A 22,741-nucleotide genomic window follows, 5' to 3' on the forward strand; every position below is an offset into this window, starting at 1 on the left:
TACATAGCATTACTGCGCATGGAACTACTTTTTCTGTCAAATTTGTTGTATAATATGATGTTTTGGTGCTTAATTTGTATAACGATTACCTAATTTGATGTTTAATTGGCTTTTCCTTAATCCCTTCTTATTATCCAACATATTCACTTATCCTGCCGGCCTGTTTACGTTGGATAAGTGAGACTCTACTGTATATTGATAATCTTAAATTATCTGCTTAGAACTGGATTATATGAGGCCCCTTCTTCACAGCTGTATAAAATGCCCCTGAAGTGGATTATATGGCAGTGTGGAGTCAAGATAATCCAGTGCAAAGCAGATAATATAAGATTACAAGGTCATGTGGGATGACTGCATAGAGCGGCGTTACCTTCCCGGTGCAAAGCAGATAAAGTAAGATTATAAATGGGTTATAGAGCTGTGTAGAAGGGCCTTGAGTCTACACTGCCATATAATCCAGTTAAAATCAGATAATCTGTGGAAGAAGCCTAAGTGAGGCCTAAATTTGCCTGTCCCCTAACTGAAGCCTGGCTGTCCCTTGGCTGGTTGCTAGGCAACCAAGTGGGCAGAGATTAGCCCTCTAAACTGGCAGCAATTGGATAAAAACAATTATTGCTCTCCCTCTAATTAGGACTTTATTTTTCTTTTCTTTTTGTTGTATCAACCTGGAGGCATGGATGATGGGTTGTGTTGTCAAATTTCGAGGTTGCGGGGCCTGTACTTTTGTTGTTTTGTCCACTGCCCTGATGCCATCACTCTTTTATATATATAGATATATATATATATACTAGCTGTGCCCGGCCACGCGTTGCTGTGGCTTTTTTTTAGTGATGTTGGTCAATCTACATTGGGTTTTATTTTTGTTGTGACCGTCAACAAAAATTATACAGTATTATTTATTCATTTATTACATTAAAGACATATGATAGGATATTACGCTATAACATATACGACTATTTCACAATATTAGTAGTATATATATATATATATATATATATATATATATATATATATTGTTTTGTTTTGTTATTAGTATTATATTGTAGTGTATTATAATATTATTAGCAGTATTATATGTATATACAATGTATTGTATTATATATGTATTGTATTATTATATATATTAATATATTGCAAATTGGCCCCAGAGTACGGAATGGCCTTGTAGTTTCAAAGCTTGGGTGGTTCCGTGTGTTAGAGGGGGGGAATGCTTTGTTGGGAGGTGCTAGGTGGTCCTGATTGTTTCCTGGATGGAATTTGTGTGTTTTCAGACTGTTGTTGTTTATTTACTGTGCTGAGATGAGAGAGTGATGAGTACGGAATGGCCTTGTAGGTTCAAAGTGTGGGTGGTTTCCTGTGTGAAGGGGGGAATCCTTTGGTGGGAGGTGTTAGATGGCCCTGATTGTTTCCTGGATGGAATAGCTGTGTTTTTAGAGTGTTGATCTTTATTTACTGTCCTGAGATGATATTGTTGTGTATTATTGTACCACAGTAATTATTTCATATTACAGTAGAATCTCACCCAACATTCGTTTATGCAATGTTCTGGATTATGCAATGGAGTCTGCCTTTTAATAGTCAATGTTTTTGGAGTGAGTGTTTTTAATGTATTGTGATATTTTGGTGGTAAATTTGCAAATACAGTAATTACTACATAGCATTACTGCGCATGGAACTACTTTTTGTGTCAAATTTGTTGTATAACATGATGTTTTGGTGTTTAATTTGTATAATGATGACCTAATTCGATGTGTAATTGGTTTTCCTGAATCCCTTCTTATTATCCAACATATTTATTTATGCAACGTTCTGCCGGCTTGTTTATGTTGGATAAGTGAGATTCTAGTGTATATTTATAATGTGATATTATTTGTTTAGAAGTGGATTATATGAGGCGCCTTCTGTTATAACAATAATAATTATTATAGTCTTGAATGATTATCATTGTGATAAAAATAATAACTACTTATTATTAGTTGTTATTATATTGTTGAATGATTATCAATGTTATAATAATAATTATTAATTTGTGAATGATTATTACTATAATAATAATAATAATTTTCTATTATTACGATTTGTTAATACATTGTTGAATGATTGTCAGTGTTATAATAATAAGAACTGACTATTATTATGAATTATTATGTTCTCGAATGATTATCAGTATTATACTAATAATAAATTAGTATTATTATTGGTGATTATTACATTCTTAACTGATGATCAGTTATTATATTAATAATTATTACAGGGAAGGGAAAGGTGAGGGCGATAGGGTTTGAGAGGGGAAAAAGGGGGGCTTCTGAGGCATTGGAGGGGTTGTAATTTGTGGGTGAGAACAACAACAACAATAACAACAACAGAAAAGGGGGAAGCTCAGCCTGGGCCAACTTGGGCCTTCCCTTGACTTGTTTTGGGCGCCAACTTCCACCCTTCCTGGCCTGAGGCTCTTTCCTTTTCCCCATCAGCCGTTTAACCGGGTGAGGGGGAAAAGGAAGGGCCCTGAGGCCGGGAAGGGCGGGGGTTGGCGCCCCAAACAACTCGAGGGGAGGTCCAGGCCTGCTCGAGGGCCGTGCCCTCCTCTTCCCCCCTCACCTTGAAGAGCTTGAAGACCTCCGAGAAGAACCGAGAAGGGAGGAGGAGAGAGGGTGAGGCGGGGGGGGGGGGGCTCCGCGGGGCCTTCCTCGCATTGGGGGGAGGGGAGAGGGGCGGGAGGAGGGGGCCTGAACGGCAACCGGGGCCCTCCATGGGCCCTGAGGGGGGAGGACATTGAGGGGGAGAGGGCAGAGAGCGACGTGAGGCCCGCACGCCTCCCAGCGCGGCCTCCTCCATCCCGCGCCCAGCAAGGAATCGGCCTTCCTGCCTTCCTTCCTTCAGCTCTGAGGCGAGGTGTGTGTGTGCGCGCGCGGGAAGGGATGGGGGGGTGCGCGCAGGCGCATATCGCCTGTTGCAGTTTTTGGCCGTTTGTGGCCCTGTGATTGTGTTTGTCATATAAATGTGTTGTATCTTACTGGAGCCGCGCGAGCGCCATAAAGGTTTGAAGCATGGTGTTTTTGCGCATGCGTACTTAGTTTTGGCATTTTTTGGTGTTGTGATAGTGTTTTATGTGTAAATTTGTTGTATCTTACTGGAGGCGGGGATGATGGATTGCGTTGCCAATTTTCGAGTTTGGGGGGGCTGTAGATTTGTTGTTTTGTCCATCGCCGTGATGCCATCACTCTTTTATATATATAGATATATAAATGTAATTTGTGTTTTTCCCATGGAGTAAACAACAAAACCACTGAACCCAATCACACCAAATTTGGCCACAAAAGACAATTTTTTTCAATTTTAAAAAACCTAGAAAAATAGTCCAAATTATGGAGGATGTGGAAGAGCCTTTCTCCCCTTGGCTGCCAGTCAGAAAGGTAGGCCCTACTGCCTTTAGTCCCCTGCTGCCTTTAGGCCTCACCCCTTCATATCCTAGCAACTCCCTCAGCCAAAATGGCGCCCAGGCAGAGTGCACTTAGGCTTCATCCACACTGCCTATAAAATACAGATTATCTGATTTGAACTGGATTATATGACAGTGTAGACTCAAGGCCCTTCCACATAGCTATATAGCCCATAATGCCAATGCACATAATCCACAGTATCTGCTTTGAACTGGATTATCTTGAGTCCACATTGCCATATAATCCAGTTCAGTGTGGATTTTATACAGCTGTGTAGAAGGGGTCTCATATAATCCAGTTCTAAACAGATAATATAAGATTATAAATATAATATATGAGCTGGTCATTGACGGTAATAAAAGTTTACTTACTTAAATATAATATATAATAATTACTGTGGTATAATAATACAGAACAATATGATCTCTAAAATCAGAACAGTAAATAAAAAGCAACACTCCGAAAACAGGGAAATTTCAGATAGGAAACAACCAGGGCTAGCGAACACCTCCCAACAAAGGATTCCCCCAGGCAGGAAGCAGCCAGGCTTTGAAGCTGCAAGGCCATTAAATGCTAATCAAGGTGGCTAATTGCAGCATTCATACCTGCCGCACCAAGACTATTAATTGCTATTCAACCTGGCCAGCCAAGGATTCTGCAAGATAGAAAGCAGCCAAGCTTGCAAGCAGCAAGGCTATTCAGTGCTGTTCATCCTGACGAACCAAGATTTCCCCTAGATAGAAAACCCTTAGGTTTTGAAGCCATGAGGCTACTCTGTCCCATTCAACCTGGCCAACGAAGGATGCCCCTGTGTAGAAATCTGCCAGGCTTTTAAGCTGCAAGACTATTCAGTGCAATTCAAGCTGGCCAAACAATGATTCCCTTACAAAGCAAGTAGCCAGGCTTCAAAGCAGCTCTTTGATTGAGGGTGCTACTCCAGCTCGCCAAACAAGGATTCCCCTAGGTATAACACAGCCAGGCTTTGAAGCAGCAGGGCTAGTCATTGCAATTCTAGCAGCGCAAAAAAACAAACAAACAAAAAAACATTTCCTAGAATGCAAGTACCCAGGCTTCCAAGCAGCAAGCCTATTGCATTGTATTCCAGTTCACCAAACAAGGATTTCCATAAGAAGAAAATGGCCAAGCTTTGAGGTTTCAAGGCTATTCACTGCTATTCCACCTGGCCAACAAAGCCACAGCAACGCGTGGCTGGGCACAGCTAGTAATATAATATATTTTATATACATATAACTTGTAAGCTGCCCTAAGTCCCCTTCAGGGTGAGAAGGGCAGGATATAAATGTTGCAAATAAATAAATAAATAAATAGTGTTCTTCTGAAACATATATCTCTAGTCCTGGTGTAGTGGAACTAAGTAAATCTTTCCAAATTAAACTTGCCTTAATTTCTGCTTGCCCGTTCTCCCCCAGTTGTCCAATTTATGTGGCTTTTTCTTGCAGGAAATGATCCGTTGTATTTGGAGTCACTTCTTGCGTGTTCTGAAGGGAAAATCCCCAACTCTTACCTTTACTTCTAGCTTGCTTCACAGCTTGGGATCTGTCACAGTAAGTATGATTTTAAGGAGAAGTCTTAAAAGTGAGCATCTGAGTTTCCTATACAGGCTGGAAGAGTTTGCCTCTCATAATCCATTACTTTGGACACTTTGCTTACTGTCTTGTTTAAAGGGTTCTAACATCTCACAGTAATACCTTTATTTTGGTTCGCTATTTTTTAAAAAATGGGTTAGGTAATGTGTTCAGATTTCTTCTGAACACATTACCTGGGTGGATAAGCTAAACTGTGGCTAGATCAAAGCAGTTGAGTGCAGTCTGGGTATTAAAAGCCTGACAGACTTGAACTATCTGTTTTTAAATCAATGAAATCTAAACCTGGAGTAAGTGACTTGCTTTCATGGGTTTGAGAGTCTTCCTGTTATCTTGACATGATCCACTTCTTCAAGAGCTGATGCTTTTAAGGCCAGATGTTTTTGGCCTTCAATTCCCAGAAATCCTAACAGCTGGTAAACTGGCTGGGATTTCTGGAAGTTGTAGGCCAAAAACATCTGGGGGCCCTAGGTTGAGGACCATTGTTTTAAGAAAACTGTTCCTTATGGGATAGATTGTAAAACCCATGGCTGTAGGTTATGAATGACATTTAAAAGCACCTCTTAATCTGTAATTCTTTTTAGCCATAACTATCTTTGAAAACACCTTCTGACATCTGTATGTTAACCTGCTAGAGATACTGTGGAAGCTGGCTATTTGTCTGTACTGAGTAGTGTTAATGGAATTTTCCCAGGGTTGATTAGTACATGGCCTTCCTTCCAATGTGTTTGAAAACTGAGTTGCCCTGACTGTTGTTTAGTGACTGTGACCTCAGTAATTCAAATACAGTCTTGCCAGTAGTTTATTATATATCTCTGGGGTGTTGTGGGATATCTTGGGCTTGTTTTTAGGTGCTTTGCTGTGTGGATAAGCAAGGAATTCTGTCCTGGCCTAATCCCAGTCCAGAGACGGTTTTGTTCTTTAGTGGCAAAGTGGAACCACCTCATAGCAGTCATGAAGACCTGACGGATGAACTCTCCACACGGTCCTTCTGCCACCCAGAAATTGATGAAGAGGTAAGAGATGGCTCCTTGTGCTTTGCCAGGTATCTCAGAGTTCCGATCTCATATCTCTACCCCATTCCTCTTGTCAAAAGCAGTGGAAAACTAATTCAAGGGGGAAAGCAGGGACTTCAGATTCTGTAATTAGATAGCATCATAGGAATACCACTTACCATATGAGTTGTCACAGCTCTGTTCTTTCAGCTTGAAATTACACTACCCAGGGTTCCCTGTATTAGTGACATAAGGTTGGCATCTGCTCAAAAGAAGGCTTTCTCAGCAATTTCTGGTAAAGAGTCAAATGTCTTCACCCAGGAAATGCACGTGGCCCTGTCATTGATTGACTTTTGAATGGACAAGAATTTTCTTCATTATATTGCTTATTTCAGATGCTCCCTCTGACTGGTTTATAGCTTTTGTTGTTTCTTTTTTTTTATTTGATGTAATTGTGGTTGCATTTTATATTGTAAACCACTTTATAAATTTAATGTAGCAGGTCTGTATTTCAAATAACAAAGCCTACAAATGTTTGTAGAATTCTTTGCTACTAAGGATAGGATTTGGGGAAGGACAGGTTGAGCGCCTCTTCCCAGAGAACTTCAGCATCCAGGAGTTGCTAAGGGTATAATTCCTCGTCATTTGAAAGGTTAAGACAAATCTCTAATAATCAGGACATGTATATATCATGTAGTTTTCCTTTTTTGTTTCAAATGACAAGGCTTTCTGTGTTTACCTATTTTTCTTATATTGTATTGCAGCCCCATGAAAGGGATGCTCTTCTCTCTGGGCCTTTGTCAGATGTTGTTCACATCACCAATGAGCAAGACAGGGCTGAGTGGTCCACCTGCAACACCCCTAAATCTTCGGATGCGCACATTCACAAGAAACCCAGTGGTCGCAGCAAGCACCACTCGGGATCCAATGTGAGCTTTTCCAAAGACATTGAAGGGGGAGAAGAGGAACCAGCGAAGGTAAGACTGAGGCCTTGACTTCTTTCTGAGGAAGGCCAGAAGCAGAGAGAAGAGAAAAGGAGTAGCAAGAAGACAGAAAGAGTGCAAGAAAATACTGTTGGGAATAAAAGAAGAGATTCTGTTCACCACTAGTATATTAGTTTTTATACGGATCTCAAGTCAGTATGTGTAAGAAAAGTTGAATCATGGAAAGCTGCCTATAATGGGGTTTCAGAATAACTCTGTCTGGGAGAAGGGTAAAGCTGTCTAGTTAACTCAACATGTAATGTACCAGTTGGTGTCTGAGAAATACTGTTAGATTGTTGTGGGGGAAGGAACAGAAATCAAGGATCACTCTGTGGTTCATGGACGAGGACTTGTGCCTGCGCATCTTTCTTTGCAGTAACAGAGGAAGGATGTTAATTATGTCCTTTTGGCCCTGTGTGATCCCTCTTAAGAACTAGGAGGTTAGAGCTTTGAAAGTTGGTGGCTGACGAGTTTAGCCTTATTTTGGTATGAGTAAGGTTGAACACCTCAACCACCAGCTTCTGATCTAAAAGACTGAAAGGGGCTGCTTGCGCATTCTTTCACACAGCTATATAATCCAGAATATCAAGGCAAAAAATCCCACAATATCTGATTTAAACTGGGTTATCTGAGTCCACACTGCCATATATTTCAGTTCAAAGCAAATAATGTGGGATTTTATTCAACTATGTGGAAGGGGCCTGAGACAGAAATGTATAAACTGCTTCCAGATTATTACTTGTTTAGTTTAGTATTGAGCTTTCTCGAGAAAGTAAGGAACGGGAGAGGTAGAAATTTCCTGTGTGTCTTTCCCCACTTGCACTATCCTAGACTCAACTGTGTGTGGTCGTGTGGATGTGCACCACTACAGTGGAGTGAACTGGAATGTATGTAGGCTGTGTGCCTACATACATTCCATACATACATAGAGAGCACAGGACAGAGTAAAAGAACAACCATGGGAACTTGTGTGAAAAACATGGGAGTGACTGTGCTGGAACTGTCACTAGTCCAGAGATAGTAGATAGAAGATGAAGATGCTGCCAAATCACCACAAGATTAAGCTGGCAACCAAGTAATGTGCCTGCCAAGGCAAGCTGCTTAGCAACCCATGGAGCTGACGTTCTTACTTTCTCTTTTTATAAAATGTAGTTTAAGTAAGGAGGAAAATATATGAACCTTTTGCTTCATGGTTAGGCTCTAGGAACAATCAATAGTAGTATAAGTTGTCACTGGACAACTTGAATGAAAGCTGGTTAACATTTTCTACTGATGTAACTGCTTTCATCAGTAAACCTCAAAGAGAAAGATGACCTTCCCTTCTTTAGCCCTTTAGGTGCTCTCACAATCTTCTCCAAAGGGATTGAGCTGTCCCACAAGAAATATTTTTGGCATTTATGGTGTGTCTATGAGTATGTGTGAGAGAGCACGAGATCTGTTTTGTTGGGTTGGTAAAGTGATGTTGAATTCTGCTCAGAATATTGTCAGCAAGAATTTTCTAAAAATGTTTTAGCAGTGACAACATACTGCATGGGCTTGGAGTGAAGCATTCTGAACATAGAATATTGGGACCTTCCCATCTCAATTCATTTTGAATTTTCTGCACTTTCTATTCTCATCATTCTTTTAACAATTCTGCATAATGTGAAAGCTACAACTTTGAATTTTAAAACATGGGATATTTTCCAAGATATAAAATTATTTCTCTAGCCACCCAGAACTCTTCTAAGGTTGTATGAATGATATGCTAATCCTATGTGAGGTCTATGCCTCTCAACATCCATACCTGTAAGCAAAATGATGGCTAACACCTTAACTCTAATGATTGGTGGCCATATTAAGTTGTGATAAATTGGTAAGAGTTCTTGTTGCTCTTTTGAGCTGATGAGGTATTTCTCTCATGTTGAGCCAGGTTGAGGGTGACAACGAGGGACTGACCTGTGAGGCTGAAGACTTTGTATGTGATTATCATTTGGAGATGCTGAGCTTGTCACAGGACCAGCAGAATCCTTCCTGCATCCAGTTTGATGATTCCAATTGGCAGATGCATCTAACCTCCCTGAAGCCCCTGGGCTTGAATGTGCTCCTCAACCTATGCAATGCCAGTGTGACAGAGCGCCTGTGCCGTTTTTCTGACCATCTCTGCAACATCGCCCTGCAGGAGTCGCACAATGCTGTGTTGCCAGTGCATGTGCCGTGGGGACTTTGTGAGCTTGCCAGGCTCATAGGTAAGGATGGAAGAAACAACAGGTGTGAAGGAGATGATAGGGAAGAAAGATGGGTATTTTATTTTTAGGAAAAGCCCTCCCTTCCTTCCTTCCTTCCTCCCTCCCTTCCTCCCTTTGATTGATACATTGCCTTTCTCCAAAGGAATGACCCTCAATGTTAGGTAACAAAGTCAATTAAAGCATACAAGGTATTTTAAAACTCCAATTCAAAATACAACAGTTAAAGAAAAGGCACAATCCACTTGATTAAAACTCCCAATTGAACTCTACTGCCAAAGACAAAGAAGGAGAGCACCTTCTGATTCTCATAAGTTTCCATGTACTTTTCCCTCTAATACCTCCTTCTCATATTAACTTCCCTTCTTTTTAGGCTTTACACCTGGTGCCAAAGAGCTGTTCAAGCAGGAAAACTACTTGGCACTTTACCGCCTGCCGTCAGATGAGATGGTGAAAGAAGTGATGGTTGGAAAGCTTTCATTCATCACCAAAAGGAGACCGCCTTTGAGTCATATGATCAGCCTTTTTGTGAAAGATACCACTACCAGTAAGACTCTTATCTTGGGGGTTAGACATCTGACTCATGTACAGTTCATAACATGGAGGCCTAGCCTCTATGGGGCTAGCAACCTCTCTACTCAAAGCAGTATCTGGTGGTATCTTGAAATTTGGTTGGGTTCCTAAAATGCTAGAAAAGTACAAAAGAAAAAGGTTTTGCTATCTACAATGGAGGCAGCCATGTTTCCAAGTGAAGGTTCCTAGAAAAGGAGCATTTTTCACTGGCTTGTTAACTTCACTCTTGGCTAGACAGTAAGCTAGAAGTTGGGCCATAGTTTCAGTTAGTCTAGAACCAAGATGTTGAAAACACATCAGGTATGCTCAAGAAAGGAATGTAAGGTGTTGGTTTACTGATTAAAGTTCTTCATATTTGGTCATTAAAACATACTTGCTTTGGAACTTTCCAGGCAGTGAGAAGAGTTAGCCAAGTATGGAAATGTTTTTAGGAAGATGGTAGGTTCTTCCTTTAAAAATACTGTTTGTTTCCAACATTTAAACTCCTGGAGGGTTCAGATGATGGTGGTATGATAACTTATGTTAAAAGCCTGACCTGTCTTGGCTTCATTCTAGCATAACCAAGAGATGGCTGGCTGGCTTTTAGCAGACATGCAAGGGTAACAGGCTTTCAGGTGTGAAGGCTCACTCACCAGACAGCTGTCGGTTGCGAGACGGCTAGCATGTTTGAAGAGGCGAATGAGGAGACCACTTCCCTGGTCATGTCTGACTCCCATCATCTGAGAGTGGCCATTGAAGTGCTGTTCTGAAGAAGAACCAGTGGGAGGCTGACACCTGTGGAAGTGATTTCTGTGGGAGTTTGCAGACTATTGTTCTGGAGACACTTTGGAAAAATGGGGATTTCTAGACCTAACACTGAATGGAGGAGACGCTGGCTCAAAGAATGCTGAACACAATGGAACTAACTGCATCTCTTTCCATCTCCTTACCCTGAAGGGCATTTATTTGGTTAGTTGCCTTATGACAATAAGAATAATGAAGCTGAAATAATATATTGGGGAAAAGCTTGACAATTCATCCTCTCCAGTGGTACTTTGTTTGATGACAGGCAAAGTTCCTTGAATGTACCTTTCATCATTTGTTGTATTGCTAAATGTACAAAGTCATCTGTGGGCAATGATGAGCGTAGAAATCTGTGTAATAAATGAGCATGTCAGCAAGCTATTTTCTGTCCCTAGATACAAGCCTAGTTTTCCCTTGTAGGCACTGAGCAGATGCTTTCCCATGGGACTGCGGACATCATCCTTGAAGCTTGCACAGACTTTTGGGATGGCTCTGACATTTATCCTCTCTCTGGATCTGACAGGTGAGCACTTTTTAATTATCCTAGTACAAACTACTTCCTTCACAGAACATCATGAACCTGCATAGAGATTTCTGATGGAATTGGGTGCTTGAGTCAGTTTTGGATTGCTGGTTTGAATATTCAGGGCTGTGTGCATGCAAGACCTGCAGTTTGCCCTGTGGAGTGGGGAAAGAGTTGTGTGGCTCTCCAAATGTTGTGGGAATTCAGTTCTCAACATCATGCACTATTCGGTAGACTTGCAAGCCAACTCAATCAATCAGCAATTTATTACAGTCTATGGCCAGCATATATTAAAATGGGCACAGGTGCCTGAAAAGGGGAATTGCAGTTCCCATAAAGGTCAAATAGAAGGACAAGTTAAAAACATGCCAACTACATATGAAAACAACTACATATGAACAGGCTCATGAACCCCACCTCTGCTGAAAATATAGATTTAGACCAAGGTAGTGGAAATGTGACCTTTTGAGCTGCTTGCAGCCCCAGGACTACGAGGGCTATCCAGAAAGTAGGTTACGTTTTGGATTTTAAAAAGGACAAAGTATAGGATAAATCATTTACCATATGCAGCTGAAAGACATATCCCAAAACTACAATCTCATGTAATCCCCATTGAAATTTAGCCATGTTTCATATAGATAAATGAGTTTGAAAAGTACTGCCCCAGTAAATTTGCCACCTCTCTCCTCCGTTTCTAACAATGGGGGCGTGGCTGGCAGCACAGCGTTTTGGCTACGCTGCAGGAAGGGAGAAGGGGGAAGAGCTGAGGACACAAGTGGGGAATTTACTGGAGCAGTACTTTTCAAACTCATTTATCTATATGAAATGTGGCTAAATTTCAATGGGGATTACATGAGATTGTAGTTTTGGGATGTGTCTTTCAGCTGCATATGGTAAATGATTTATCTTATACTTTGTCCTTTTTAAAATCCAAAACGTAACCTACTTTCTGGATAGCCCTCATATGTTTGAAGCCCCCAAAGCTTCAAATAATGGTGTTTTATTATTTTGGAAATTGTTTTGATTAATTATTTAAAAATTTAAACACTCTACGTGCCCTTTAAGGTTTCCTCCTCCCAGGATATGGCAGAGCTGGGAGTCTATTTTTGATATCAGTTTGTGATTCAAAAGAAGGGCTCCCTAAAACACTCTAGAGAAGGGCAAAAACTTGGAAGAATTGCTCCTTTCATGTCCACTTTGAAGGCCCAGGTAGCATTGCCCAGGTAGCACTGTTAGTGTTTTTTTTTACATGCTAAAAAAAATCAATTATAAAAAAGAACAATGCCATATCTGGTGATAGGCCTGTGTGCATGCCAGACTTCTGGTCATTTCTTCACCCTTATTTTTGACTTCTCAAGAACATGGAGGCAAGGTTGGAAATCCACCCTTGGATTGTGCGCATGCACTTTTGTAATCTGTTAGTCTGTGGGGACACCGTTTTGCATTTCTCCTTCTTTCTCCCTGCCCCACTCCAAGATTCTTTTTTAAAATCACATTTATTAGTCCGTTTCAAATATACATTGTATTAAAAAGAAATTAGGGGAAAGAGGAGGGAAGGAGCAGAGGGTCAGGACTATGAAGAGGGAAAGAAGGAAAAAGGAAGAGGACAAGGAATAAAGAGGGGGGAAGATGGTGGAAGGTTTTTGTTTCTTCCATTCTTTTTCTTTGTGGTTATTTATTATATTTCTATGTCATAATAATTAATTTGCATTATCTTGTCCCCTTTTCGTCCTCTTGAATTTAGGGATCTTCCTTTCTTCATATATTTTTCTCTATTTAATAGATTTTTTTATAAGTTCATGTACTCTTTAAAAAGCCTCCAGTCAGTTGGTTTGAGTGGTCTTCCTGTGTATCTTTTTACTAAAAAGGTTAATTTGTCCATGTCCATTATTTCTAGCAATTTGTCTAACCATTGATCTTTGGTTGGAATTTCTTGTTTTCCAATATTTAGTATTGATTATTCTTGCCGCCATTGTCAAATAAATGAATAGGATATCTTTGTTTTGGTGTCTAGGTCAATTTCTATACCTGTAATTCCAAGTAGAAAATATTCGGGCTTCATTTGAATTTTTATTTTCATGATCTTTTTACATTTCTCATGAATCATACCCCATTGCTTTCCCACAGGTCCACCACATGTGATTAAAAAAGCCCTCATGTGTTCCACATTTCCAACAATTATTATTTGTGTTCTTATACATAATTCCTAATTTTTGTGGAGTCATATACCAGCAGTGAGACATTTTATAACAATTTTCTTTTAATTCCGTCGCATATGCATACAGTAGATTCTCGCTTATCCAATATAAATGGGCCAGCGGAACGTTGGATAAGCAAAAATGTTGGATAATAAGGCGGGATTAAGGAAAAGCCTATCAAATGTCAAATTTTGTTATGATTTTACAAATTAAGCACCAAAACCTCATGTTTTATAACAAATGGAAAGAAAAAGCAATTCAATACAGGGTAACGTTATGTAGTAATTACTGTATTTATGAATTTAGCACCAAAACATACCAGTGTATTGAAAACATTGGCTACAAAAACATTGGCTACTAAAAAATTGACTACAAATAAATATAGAATTGCATATAATGAGTTTATAGTAACAACACTGTTGCAAGTTAAATCCGTAAAAAGTTCAGTTCTTGCTGCCTAGAGAAACAGCTGTGGATCTGGTTGGGAGGCAGAAAGCGTTGAATAATCCAGAATGTTGGATAAGTGAAGGTTGGATAAGCGTGACTCTACTGTACTTCAATTTTTTATTCCACATTAACTCCCATTTGCTTAAGCTTACGGATTTGCCGATATTCATCGCTCATTTAGTCATACCTGGGACTCCTCCTCTGAAGCTGAGAGAATATGATATGCCCAAGATCACACAGTGGGTTTCTGTTGCTACTGAGTGGATTCAAACTTTGGTTTCCAGAATTATAGCCCAACCCTCAAACCATACTGGTTCTGACAGGCCTTCGTAAAAGGGGGAGATTAGTCTCAGTACTGCTTTCAACATTTTAAAATTTTTGTTATCATTTTACCCTCTTACTAGCATGACTGTCTCAAGTTTGTGCGAAATTGGTATGGATTTAGGTTTCTTATATTTTAATGTTTTTAAGAATTATAAACACTTTCTTTAGCAAGACTATCCTCTCCCTGCTCATCCACCTCCGTAAGATCTGTGTGTGTGTTTAAGGGACAAGCGAAACACTCTCTATATATTTCTGTATTCTCAATTGCCTACTCCCACAAGGCAACTCACGACATATCAAAACAATCTATAATAACATATTAGAAACCATAAAATCATGATCTAAACCACCATGCTAGCACTTTTAAAAGATAGATTACAGCAGCAGTAATGTAGTGGTCTTACTAAGCAGTAGTGCCTGATGTTTAATTTTGTGGGCAGATGCTTTCTCCAAGCATTACAGCAGAACTGTTTTTGCTGCATATTGCAGGAAAGAGAGGGTGAGGTCACTACTTGCAACAGTTATACAGAACTTTTGAAAGTGGGCATGGGGAAAGACAAGAATGGCTTCTGAGAAGCCTAGAGGGTTGGAAGGGGTCCTCAAAATCAGTGAAAAGTGCTTATGCTAGAAGAATAGGAATGAATAGCCCCGCGCTTAGTTCCCATTAACAGCTTCTGTTCCTGGAAACATTAGGGATAAGCAAATCTTATTCCTTTCAAATTGTTGAATTGTAATGCCAGGGCATATGGAAGATGTGGACCACAATACCTTTCCTGCTTCTCTTATACATGGCTATTTTAGTAGACTCGTGTGTAGCATGATTCAGATGTTGAAGTAATTTTTGAGCAAAAGATCTCTCTGATTGCCATTTTCATTGACTCTTCTTGTTCTTTTTCATTTTGGTTGGCATTAGGAAGAAAGTGTTGGATTTCTATCAGCGTGCCTGTCTCTCAGGGTACTGCTCTGCCTTCTCTTATAAGCCGATGCACTGTGCCTTGTCCTCTCAGCTCAATGGCAAGTGCATAGAACTGGTGCAGGTCCCTGGACAGAATGCTATCTTCACCTCCTGTGATCTCCCTGGCACTACTCCCATCAAGCAGACCAGCCGGAGGAACAGCTGGAGCTCAGATGGTAGGTACCTTGTCTTTACCACTGAAGTTCTGTGGCAGTTGGCTCCTAGGCCCCTTGTACACTGCCATATAATCCAGATTATCAAAGCAGATATTCCACATTACCTGCTTTGGATTGGATTATATGTCTACATTGCTATATGATCCAGTTCAAAATGGAGAAATCTGGATTTTATATGGCAATGTCAAAGGGGCTGTAGAGAAGGCTCTGCTAATCCTTTTTCTCTCCAAACTTCGAGTATAATGAAATCCAATCTCTGCCCCCCCCCCCCCCCCAAGGTGTTTTGAACTTCAACTCTCAGAATCTCTGATAGTTGGCCAAAGTGGTTGAAGCTGCTGGAGCCTAGAGGGCCATAGTTTGGGAAGCACTGTAGAAGTGGGTTCTCAAGGCTTCTCTAAAAATTCCTCCATCTTAAAATAGCAAGGTTGTAGAATACAAAAATTAAAAATTAAATTCTATTAGAAACAACCAACTGCACTGTATTTTCAAGAGGATCAGTCTGAACATGCATAAAATTATCCCCTAACATTTTATATTACTAAATACATTGTCTCATGCAGGACTTTTACAAACCCAATTTTACAAAATTTACAAATTAAGGCTATTTTGCAACATCATTTTACATTAGGGTTAATTTGAAATCTTGTTGACTCAATATTCATTTTGGTCCAGGGACTTCTGTTTCAGTAGATTGCCTTCCTCAACCTCTGAGCTTGTAAATGTGGAAGAATTCTGTTTGTCTAAATTCATGGTACATTGTAATTGGACATGCTTTTGTAGCAGAAACAGGATTTGCTAGATCCAATTTCATCAGATCATCTTTTCTTCACTCTTCCTGCTTGTTGGTTTCAGCCTGGCAAGCAAGCTCCTCCAATGTCCTTGGGCAGATCACAAGGGAGCAATTTCGATGTTCCATCTGTCCCTAGACAGAGACAGAAACCTTTCTTTCATCCACAACATTTTTTGTTCCCCAACTGTTTAGTTGCAACTCAGTAAAAGATAGACTTGGTTGTTCAACTCACAGAACCCACCTAGAATTATCAGCAAGAAGTGCAAAATTAAAGAGCAATTTAGGTGAAGACTGGAGGAGAGGCATGATGGTGATGATGATGATGATGATGATGGTTGGAAGAGACCCCTTGGGCCATTTAGTCCAACCCCTTCTGCCTTTGTGCACCAAAAGCACAAGCAAAGCACCCCCAACAGATGGCCACCCAGCCTCAATGTTGTTAATAATAATAATAAACAGGAATAATAATAATAAACAACAAGAAAAACCAAGCTGTTATCAGGACCTCAAAATCGAACTGCAAAGGCTCTGGCATAAACCAGTACAGGTGGTCCCGGTGATGATTGGCACACTGGGAGCCGTGCCAAGAGATCTCAGCCGGCATTTGGAAACAATAAACATTGACAAAATTATGATCTGTCAACTGCAAAAGGCCATCTTACTGGGGTCTGCACACATCATCCGAAAATATCACACAGTCCAAAACACTTGGGAAGTGTTCGACTTGTGGTTTTGTGATACAAAATACAGCATATATATTTCATTTGCTGTGTTATATTGTCTTTTTGTGTCAATAATAATAATAACTTTATTCTTGTATCCCGCCACCATCTCCCCGAAGGGACTTGGGGCAGCTTACACAGGGACACGCCCAACAACAACAACATAACTTATGTAAAAACAATAGTTAAAACAGTAAAACAATAATTAGGACAATAAACAATAAAATATAACTATCACATAACAATTCTTAAAAACTTAGCATCAATTGCACGTACAACAGAGAATGACTAGTGCAAGACTCTCAGGGGTCCGTAAGTAAAATCTGAGCAAGTGGGAACGAGCAAGGGAACGGTTCATTAAAGTGCTTAGACATATAGAGTGAGGGACAGTGACAAAGTGCAGTATGATTTTATAAACAGATTACATGTCTGGTGAGCTAATTCGCTCAAAGGCATGTTTTCAATTCTTGGTGGAAGATGGATAGAGAAAGAGCCAAAGTAATCTCCCTGGGGAGAGAGTTCATAGTGTACATGCTATTCCTGTTGCTATTTTCTTAATAATGATTATCACTTTTGTGTGTGTGTCCTCCTTTGTCTGTCTCCCTGTGACTATGCCAAACCTTTCTTCTCTGTATTGTGACATGTCTGCCCCCCCCCCCACCACCTGTTGTATGCATGCACAAAGAAGGGATCGGGGAAGTGATGGAGAAGGAGGACTGCATCCAGGCTCTGAGTGGCCAGATCTTTATGGGAATGGTCTCTTCCCAGTATCAGGCTCGATCCGATGTTGTTCGCCTGATTGAGGGACTTGTCAATGCCTGCATTCGTTTTGTTTACTTCTCTCTGGAAGATGAGCTCAAAAGTAAGGTAGGTTACTTCTTTGATTCCTATAGTTAATATATATGTATAGTTCCTGTGGGGACTATAGGAGGGCAGAACCATCCTGTTAGATTTTATTGTCAGTCAAATTTGTATGCAGTCTCTCCTCCCATTAACTCAAGGTAACAAAGGTCATTCTTTTCCTCTCTGCTTGTTTTTGAATCTTATTAATAGTCCCATTAGAAAATGCATGAGGACGTGGGTAAACTACATCTGCCATCATCATCTTTCATTGCCCCCCAAACCCCACCAGACTTTTAAGTTGGCCATGATGGGTATGTGTGCCATGTCTGGTCCAGATCCATTGTTGAGGTTCACAGTGCTCTTAGGTTGTGGGAGGATTGCAACTCCCATCATCCTCTACATATAATAAAAGTGAAAATATGTTTGTATGGATGTGTTATTTTTGTATGTATGTATTTCCAAGAAGGCCACCACTTTCAGAGACCACTGTGAACATCACCGACAATGAATCTGGACCAAATTTGGCACACAAAGCCAACATGGCCAACTTTATGTATTAGTAGAGAATGGGAGGGGATAGTCCCCCCCCCCCCCCGCGCACTCCAAACCCCTCTGGTATTTCAAATTGGTCATGGTGGATCTGTGTGTCAAGTTTGGTCTAAATCCATAGTCACTGAGATTCACAGGGCTCTCTGGAAATGGGAGCTGTCTTAATACATAAATACATACTTTGACTGATAGATAGAGATGCATGTTTCAAGGTTATCCCTCTTTTTGTGTGTGATTTGTATTATACAACATACATACATTTAGAATATTTCATTTACCCTATAAGCACCAAATCTCATCTGATCTCAGAAGTCAAGCAGGGCCAGCCCTGGTTAGCACTGGGATGAGAGACCACCAAGGAATATCAGGTGCAAGGCTATATTTCAGAGGAAGGAATTGGCAAAACTATTTGTCTGCCTAAGAAACCCCTATGAAATTTATGGGGATCACCATAAATTGCTTCTTAGCACTTTATTTCCCTTCCTATTTATCCTATCCCACATTATCCCAGCCGACTCTCTGACACTGTCCATGCACTTTATTAAAACACCTTGAAATTGTGTAACTTCTTAGGCCCGACCCCCTTTTTATCCATAGTGGTTGATGTTTGTATTATTACTTCACTTGCTTGGTCATTATAAGTTTTATTGTATGCTATGTTTTAATTGATTATTTTATTTGATTGTTGTATCTTTGTTTTTTGTTTATTGATATGTGTTTTAAACTGTTATACTTTGTCTCTGTTTGGGCTGAGCCCCATGTTAGCCGTCCCGAGTCCCTTCAGGGAGATGATGGCGGGATAGAAAAAATAAAGTATTATTATTATAAATTGACAGGCAACTTGAAGGCATATATACACACAAATACACATAAAGTTTCAGAATGTAAATAGTTTGGTCCATCCTGCTACCTAATGCCTCTAAATCTGAGATTGTGGCTTTTTTATCTCCACCCCCTGCCCCAACACACTCTCTTTCTGGTCCTGTCCCCCTCACCCCATTGAATACTGAAAATGATAGATCTGGTTTTGAGATGTCTCATTGATTCCCAATTGTGCTTCTGGACAGTATTTGAAATTCTGCAAGCCTGCTAATATAACTCTGGGGCTATTCCCTTAGTAAATGCATTTATTTAGAATAATAGCTGTTTAAATCCTAACTGCAATGTTATGAAGTTCTGTCATATCAGAAATATGTGTGAAAATGGAGTGTCTCACAAGCATTGTCTCCCTCAGCCCCAGGGATGAGACGGCCAAACATTCCATAGAAATGTATACTCATTTCCTAATGCTTCTTATCCGGCTGTTTCCACAGGTATTTGCTGAGAAGATGGGTCTTGAGACTGGCTGGAACTGCCATATATCCCTGACGCCCAATGGAGATGCTCCCGGGTCTGAAATCCCACCTTCCAGCCCCAGCCATGCAGGCTCCTTGCGAGACGACCTGAATCAGGGTGAGGCAGGCCGCTCATCTGGAGAAGGGTGGTTCCAGCGGAGGCGCCTTCTTGGTTGAAGTAAATCCACGTGATGGAAGGCCAAATCTTGGGGTGGCTGTAGCATGAGAAGATGCTCGGGTAGTGGAGAGAAGAGAAAGTTTCTGTTTTTTAAAAAAGACAATGTTGTGGCACCTTTAAAACTAGATATCCTTTGGCAGGTGCTTACATATCTCACAGCCCATTTCCTCAGGGGCCCCAGTGGAGTACAATATTCAGCCCTTGGGAACAGAGGACTGCCACCACAATCGAGTGAGTTTCACTTGATAGTCAGATCTTGTTCTGGTATGTCCGCTTACTTGAGGCTACTGAAGGGCTTCCTATAGACAAGACTTCCTATAGACAAGACTACTCAAACAACCTGAATTGCTATTTTTATTTGCTCCCTAAATGGTCAAACTGATTTAGCCACATGCTTTGAAGTAACAAAAACAAGGAGGAAAGAGCTGCTTGCATGATACAGTCAAAAGTCACCCTGAAGTGAACTCAGTGTTTGCTACGAGCATTTGTGTGCCTGTGGACTGTTTGATGTAGGACTGCCACCTCTTTTTCAAAATCTTTGTGAAGTTAGGAGCTTTTGAAGCAATGTGGAGGATTCTGGCAAGATTATTGAACAAAAGCTAATGTGAATTTTCATGTGGCTCTTAAACCTTACCAGGAAGTGATTAAATAAAAGTATATAATAAAGTGGGTGAAGTCTGCCTCATGAACTACAAGTCAATGTTTGTGGTCCCCATGGATTCAGGTTTTTTTTTTAAAATTAAAATTCAATTTTGTTTTTAAAATTGACTCAAAAGGCCCTTTTAACAGTCTTTTTAACAGTGACTTCTGCTCACTTCCTGTAGAGACTGTCTAAAATTGCCCAGGGAGGCTAAAAAGATGAGGAAATGCCCCCCCCCCCCTCAGACCCACGAAATGCTATTTAAGGGCAGAATGGTGAGTGCAGTGGAGGATGTCCTGGTGGCCAGTGTATCACCATAGTGTTGTACAGTTGACTTCTGTGTTATATAATTTGTTGGACCACAGCTCTCACCAGTCTAGCACAGCTATTGGTGAGGAATAACAATCCAGTGACTTCTAGAGTACCATGCAGTCGCCATCTCTATAGTGAGATAAACCTGCAAGACTGCGGTCTCCTGTGTTTTTTTCTGCTGCAGCGCATCACACCTTCCTGAACGTTTGAGTGACTGCTGTCATTGGATGCTTCTAGTTAAAGTTTTCTTTGTGATTTGGTCTGCTCCATTCATGTAATTTTACTGTGGGCTCAGATGTCACCTTCTCAGAATTTTATTCCTCCCATGCTTTCTTAATAGTTCCATTTTTAAAGAAATGACGCAAAAAAATTGTGAAGAAGGGAAAGCTGGAATAGCTGCATATCATTTTTAACTGGTGGTGCTAGAAGCTCTCCATCTGGAGGCAATCATGATTTTGAAGCCTTCCCACATAACTGTGTTCTTTATAATGCCCTTTGTGACGTGATAGAAAAGAGGCAGAAGCATTGACAAACTGCCTTGAATATAAGCTGATGCTTCTGATACTGGGGAGATGAGTCATTTAAAACACCTTTTATTTCTGGGGAAAAATTGAGTGGGATCTGTCAGCTGCTAAAGCATAGGGAACCAGAACTTTAGTGTTGAGACTTCTAGAGTGCCATGTCAGGGGATATATGTGGGTTGCTTCACTTGGCAGTTTGTGGGTTCGAATGGTCCATTTTTTGACACGATTGTTCTTTCTGTCCTGCTAGTCTCACGAGATGATGCAGAGGGCCTTCTGCTGATGGAGGAAGAAGGACACTCAGACCTTATTAGCTTTCAGCCAACAGACAGCGATATCCCCAGCTTTCTGGAGGATTGTAATCGGGTGAGGCTGATATATCAACCTTGGTTAGGACTCCATGTACTTGAAAATTCTTCTTTTGAGGCTCTGATCAGTTCTATTCGGGTTCTTTTTTTGGGTTCTAGTGGTGTCGAGAATATGTGAATGAAGAAGGCCTTGCTGGCATGTGTGGAAATCCCATTGTTTTAAGCCTGAGAAATATGACTATTTTTATGTTTCAGTTACTTACTAAAATTAAAATATGTATATTTTGTCCTATGTCTAAAGTCTATAAATTTCAGGGATGGTACAATAAAGCCAGCTTTACAAAAACGTATGAAACAAATTGATAAATAAAATCAAAATATTTTGAAATATGATATTAAACAGTTCAAAACCATGGACATGTGCACATTTATTTTATATAGACCCAAAGCCATGTTTTTCCCCAGGTTCCCACAATGACAGCAACCTTGGTGTAAATTATTATGTCTCAAAAGGGAGAGTATTCCACATCCAAACCGCCACATCAGAGAGATCCCTCTAGTAGTTGCTTATCTTCCCATAGTCTATAGTAGTGGTTCTCAAACTGTGATCTGTAGAACCTTTAGGGCTCTGTGAAGCATAGTCAGAGGCTTCGGCATGGCCTGTGGGGCCTTCCTGCTGACATCATAACCTTCAAGGCCTCCCCACTTTGACTGTGCTTTTCCAGCATGGCAGAAACAGGTTGGACTGGGTGCCCCCTGGAGTTGCTGTTGTTGTTGTTGTTGTTGTTGTTGTTGTTGTTATTTCAAGGTGGGCCTATATTGGGGGTGCTTTGATGAGTGCTTTTACTGCATGGCAGAAACAGGTTGGACTGGGTGGCCCCTGGGGTATTCCACTGAAATACTGTTTATGTTGGTTAAAATTGTTCTTCATTTTAAATATTCCCTCTCTCCTTCCATCCTTCCTTCCTTCCGTCCTTCCTTCCTTCCTTCCTTCCTTCCTTCCTTCCTTCCTTCCTTCCTTCCTTCCTTCCTTCCTTCCTTCCTTCCTTCCTTCCTTCCTTCCTTCCTTCTTTCTTTCTTTCTTTCTTTCTTTCTTTCTTTCTTTCTTTTGCACTGTAAACAAGATATGTGCAGTGTGCCTAGAAATTTGTTCATTATTTTTTAATTACTTCACACAACCATTCTCCACCCATCTGCCACTGGCCCGGTACATCTGTCAAATTTTAAAATGCAATGCGTCCCCCATGTCCAAAAGTTTCTTGGGGCTCCACGAGAAACATTTCCTTCAGAAAGGGCTCAGCGGCTTTAAAAGTTTGAC

The 22,741-nt window shown here is 40.6% G+C and overlaps 1 protein-coding gene across 4 annotated transcripts in view; it reads left to right on the forward strand.

Moving 5' to 3' along the window:
- Positions 1 to 22,741, forward strand: part of tmem94 (transmembrane protein 94) — a 129,054-nt gene that overhangs the window by 81,505 nt on the left and 24,808 nt on the right. For 3 of the 4 annotated variants that reach the window (XM_008104454.3, XM_062973952.1, XM_008104452.3), the window contains 10 exons: positions 4,901 to 5,005; positions 5,896 to 6,060; positions 6,804 to 7,016; positions 8,935 to 9,250; positions 9,621 to 9,794; positions 11,024 to 11,126; positions 15,009 to 15,226; positions 17,424 to 17,605; positions 19,444 to 19,582; positions 21,366 to 21,481. In XM_008104454.3, the coding sequence (XP_008102661.2) occupies positions 4,901 to 5,005; positions 5,896 to 6,060; positions 6,804 to 7,016; positions 8,935 to 9,250; positions 9,621 to 9,794; positions 11,024 to 11,126; positions 15,009 to 15,226; positions 17,424 to 17,605; positions 19,444 to 19,582; positions 21,366 to 21,481 (1,731 nt within the window). The remainder of the gene's footprint in view (positions 1 to 4,900; positions 5,006 to 5,895; positions 6,061 to 6,803; positions 7,017 to 8,934; positions 9,251 to 9,620; positions 9,795 to 11,023; positions 11,127 to 15,008; positions 15,227 to 17,423; positions 17,606 to 19,443; positions 19,583 to 21,365; positions 21,482 to 22,741) is intronic. The other variant, XM_008104453.3, reaches the window with a different exon arrangement.

This window comes from Anolis carolinensis, chromosome 2, assembly GCF_035594765.1.
Source record: "Anolis carolinensis isolate JA03-04 chromosome 2, rAnoCar3.1.pri, whole genome shotgun sequence".
NCBI classification, from domain to species: Eukaryota; Metazoa; Chordata; class Lepidosauria; order Squamata; family Dactyloidae; genus Anolis; species Anolis carolinensis.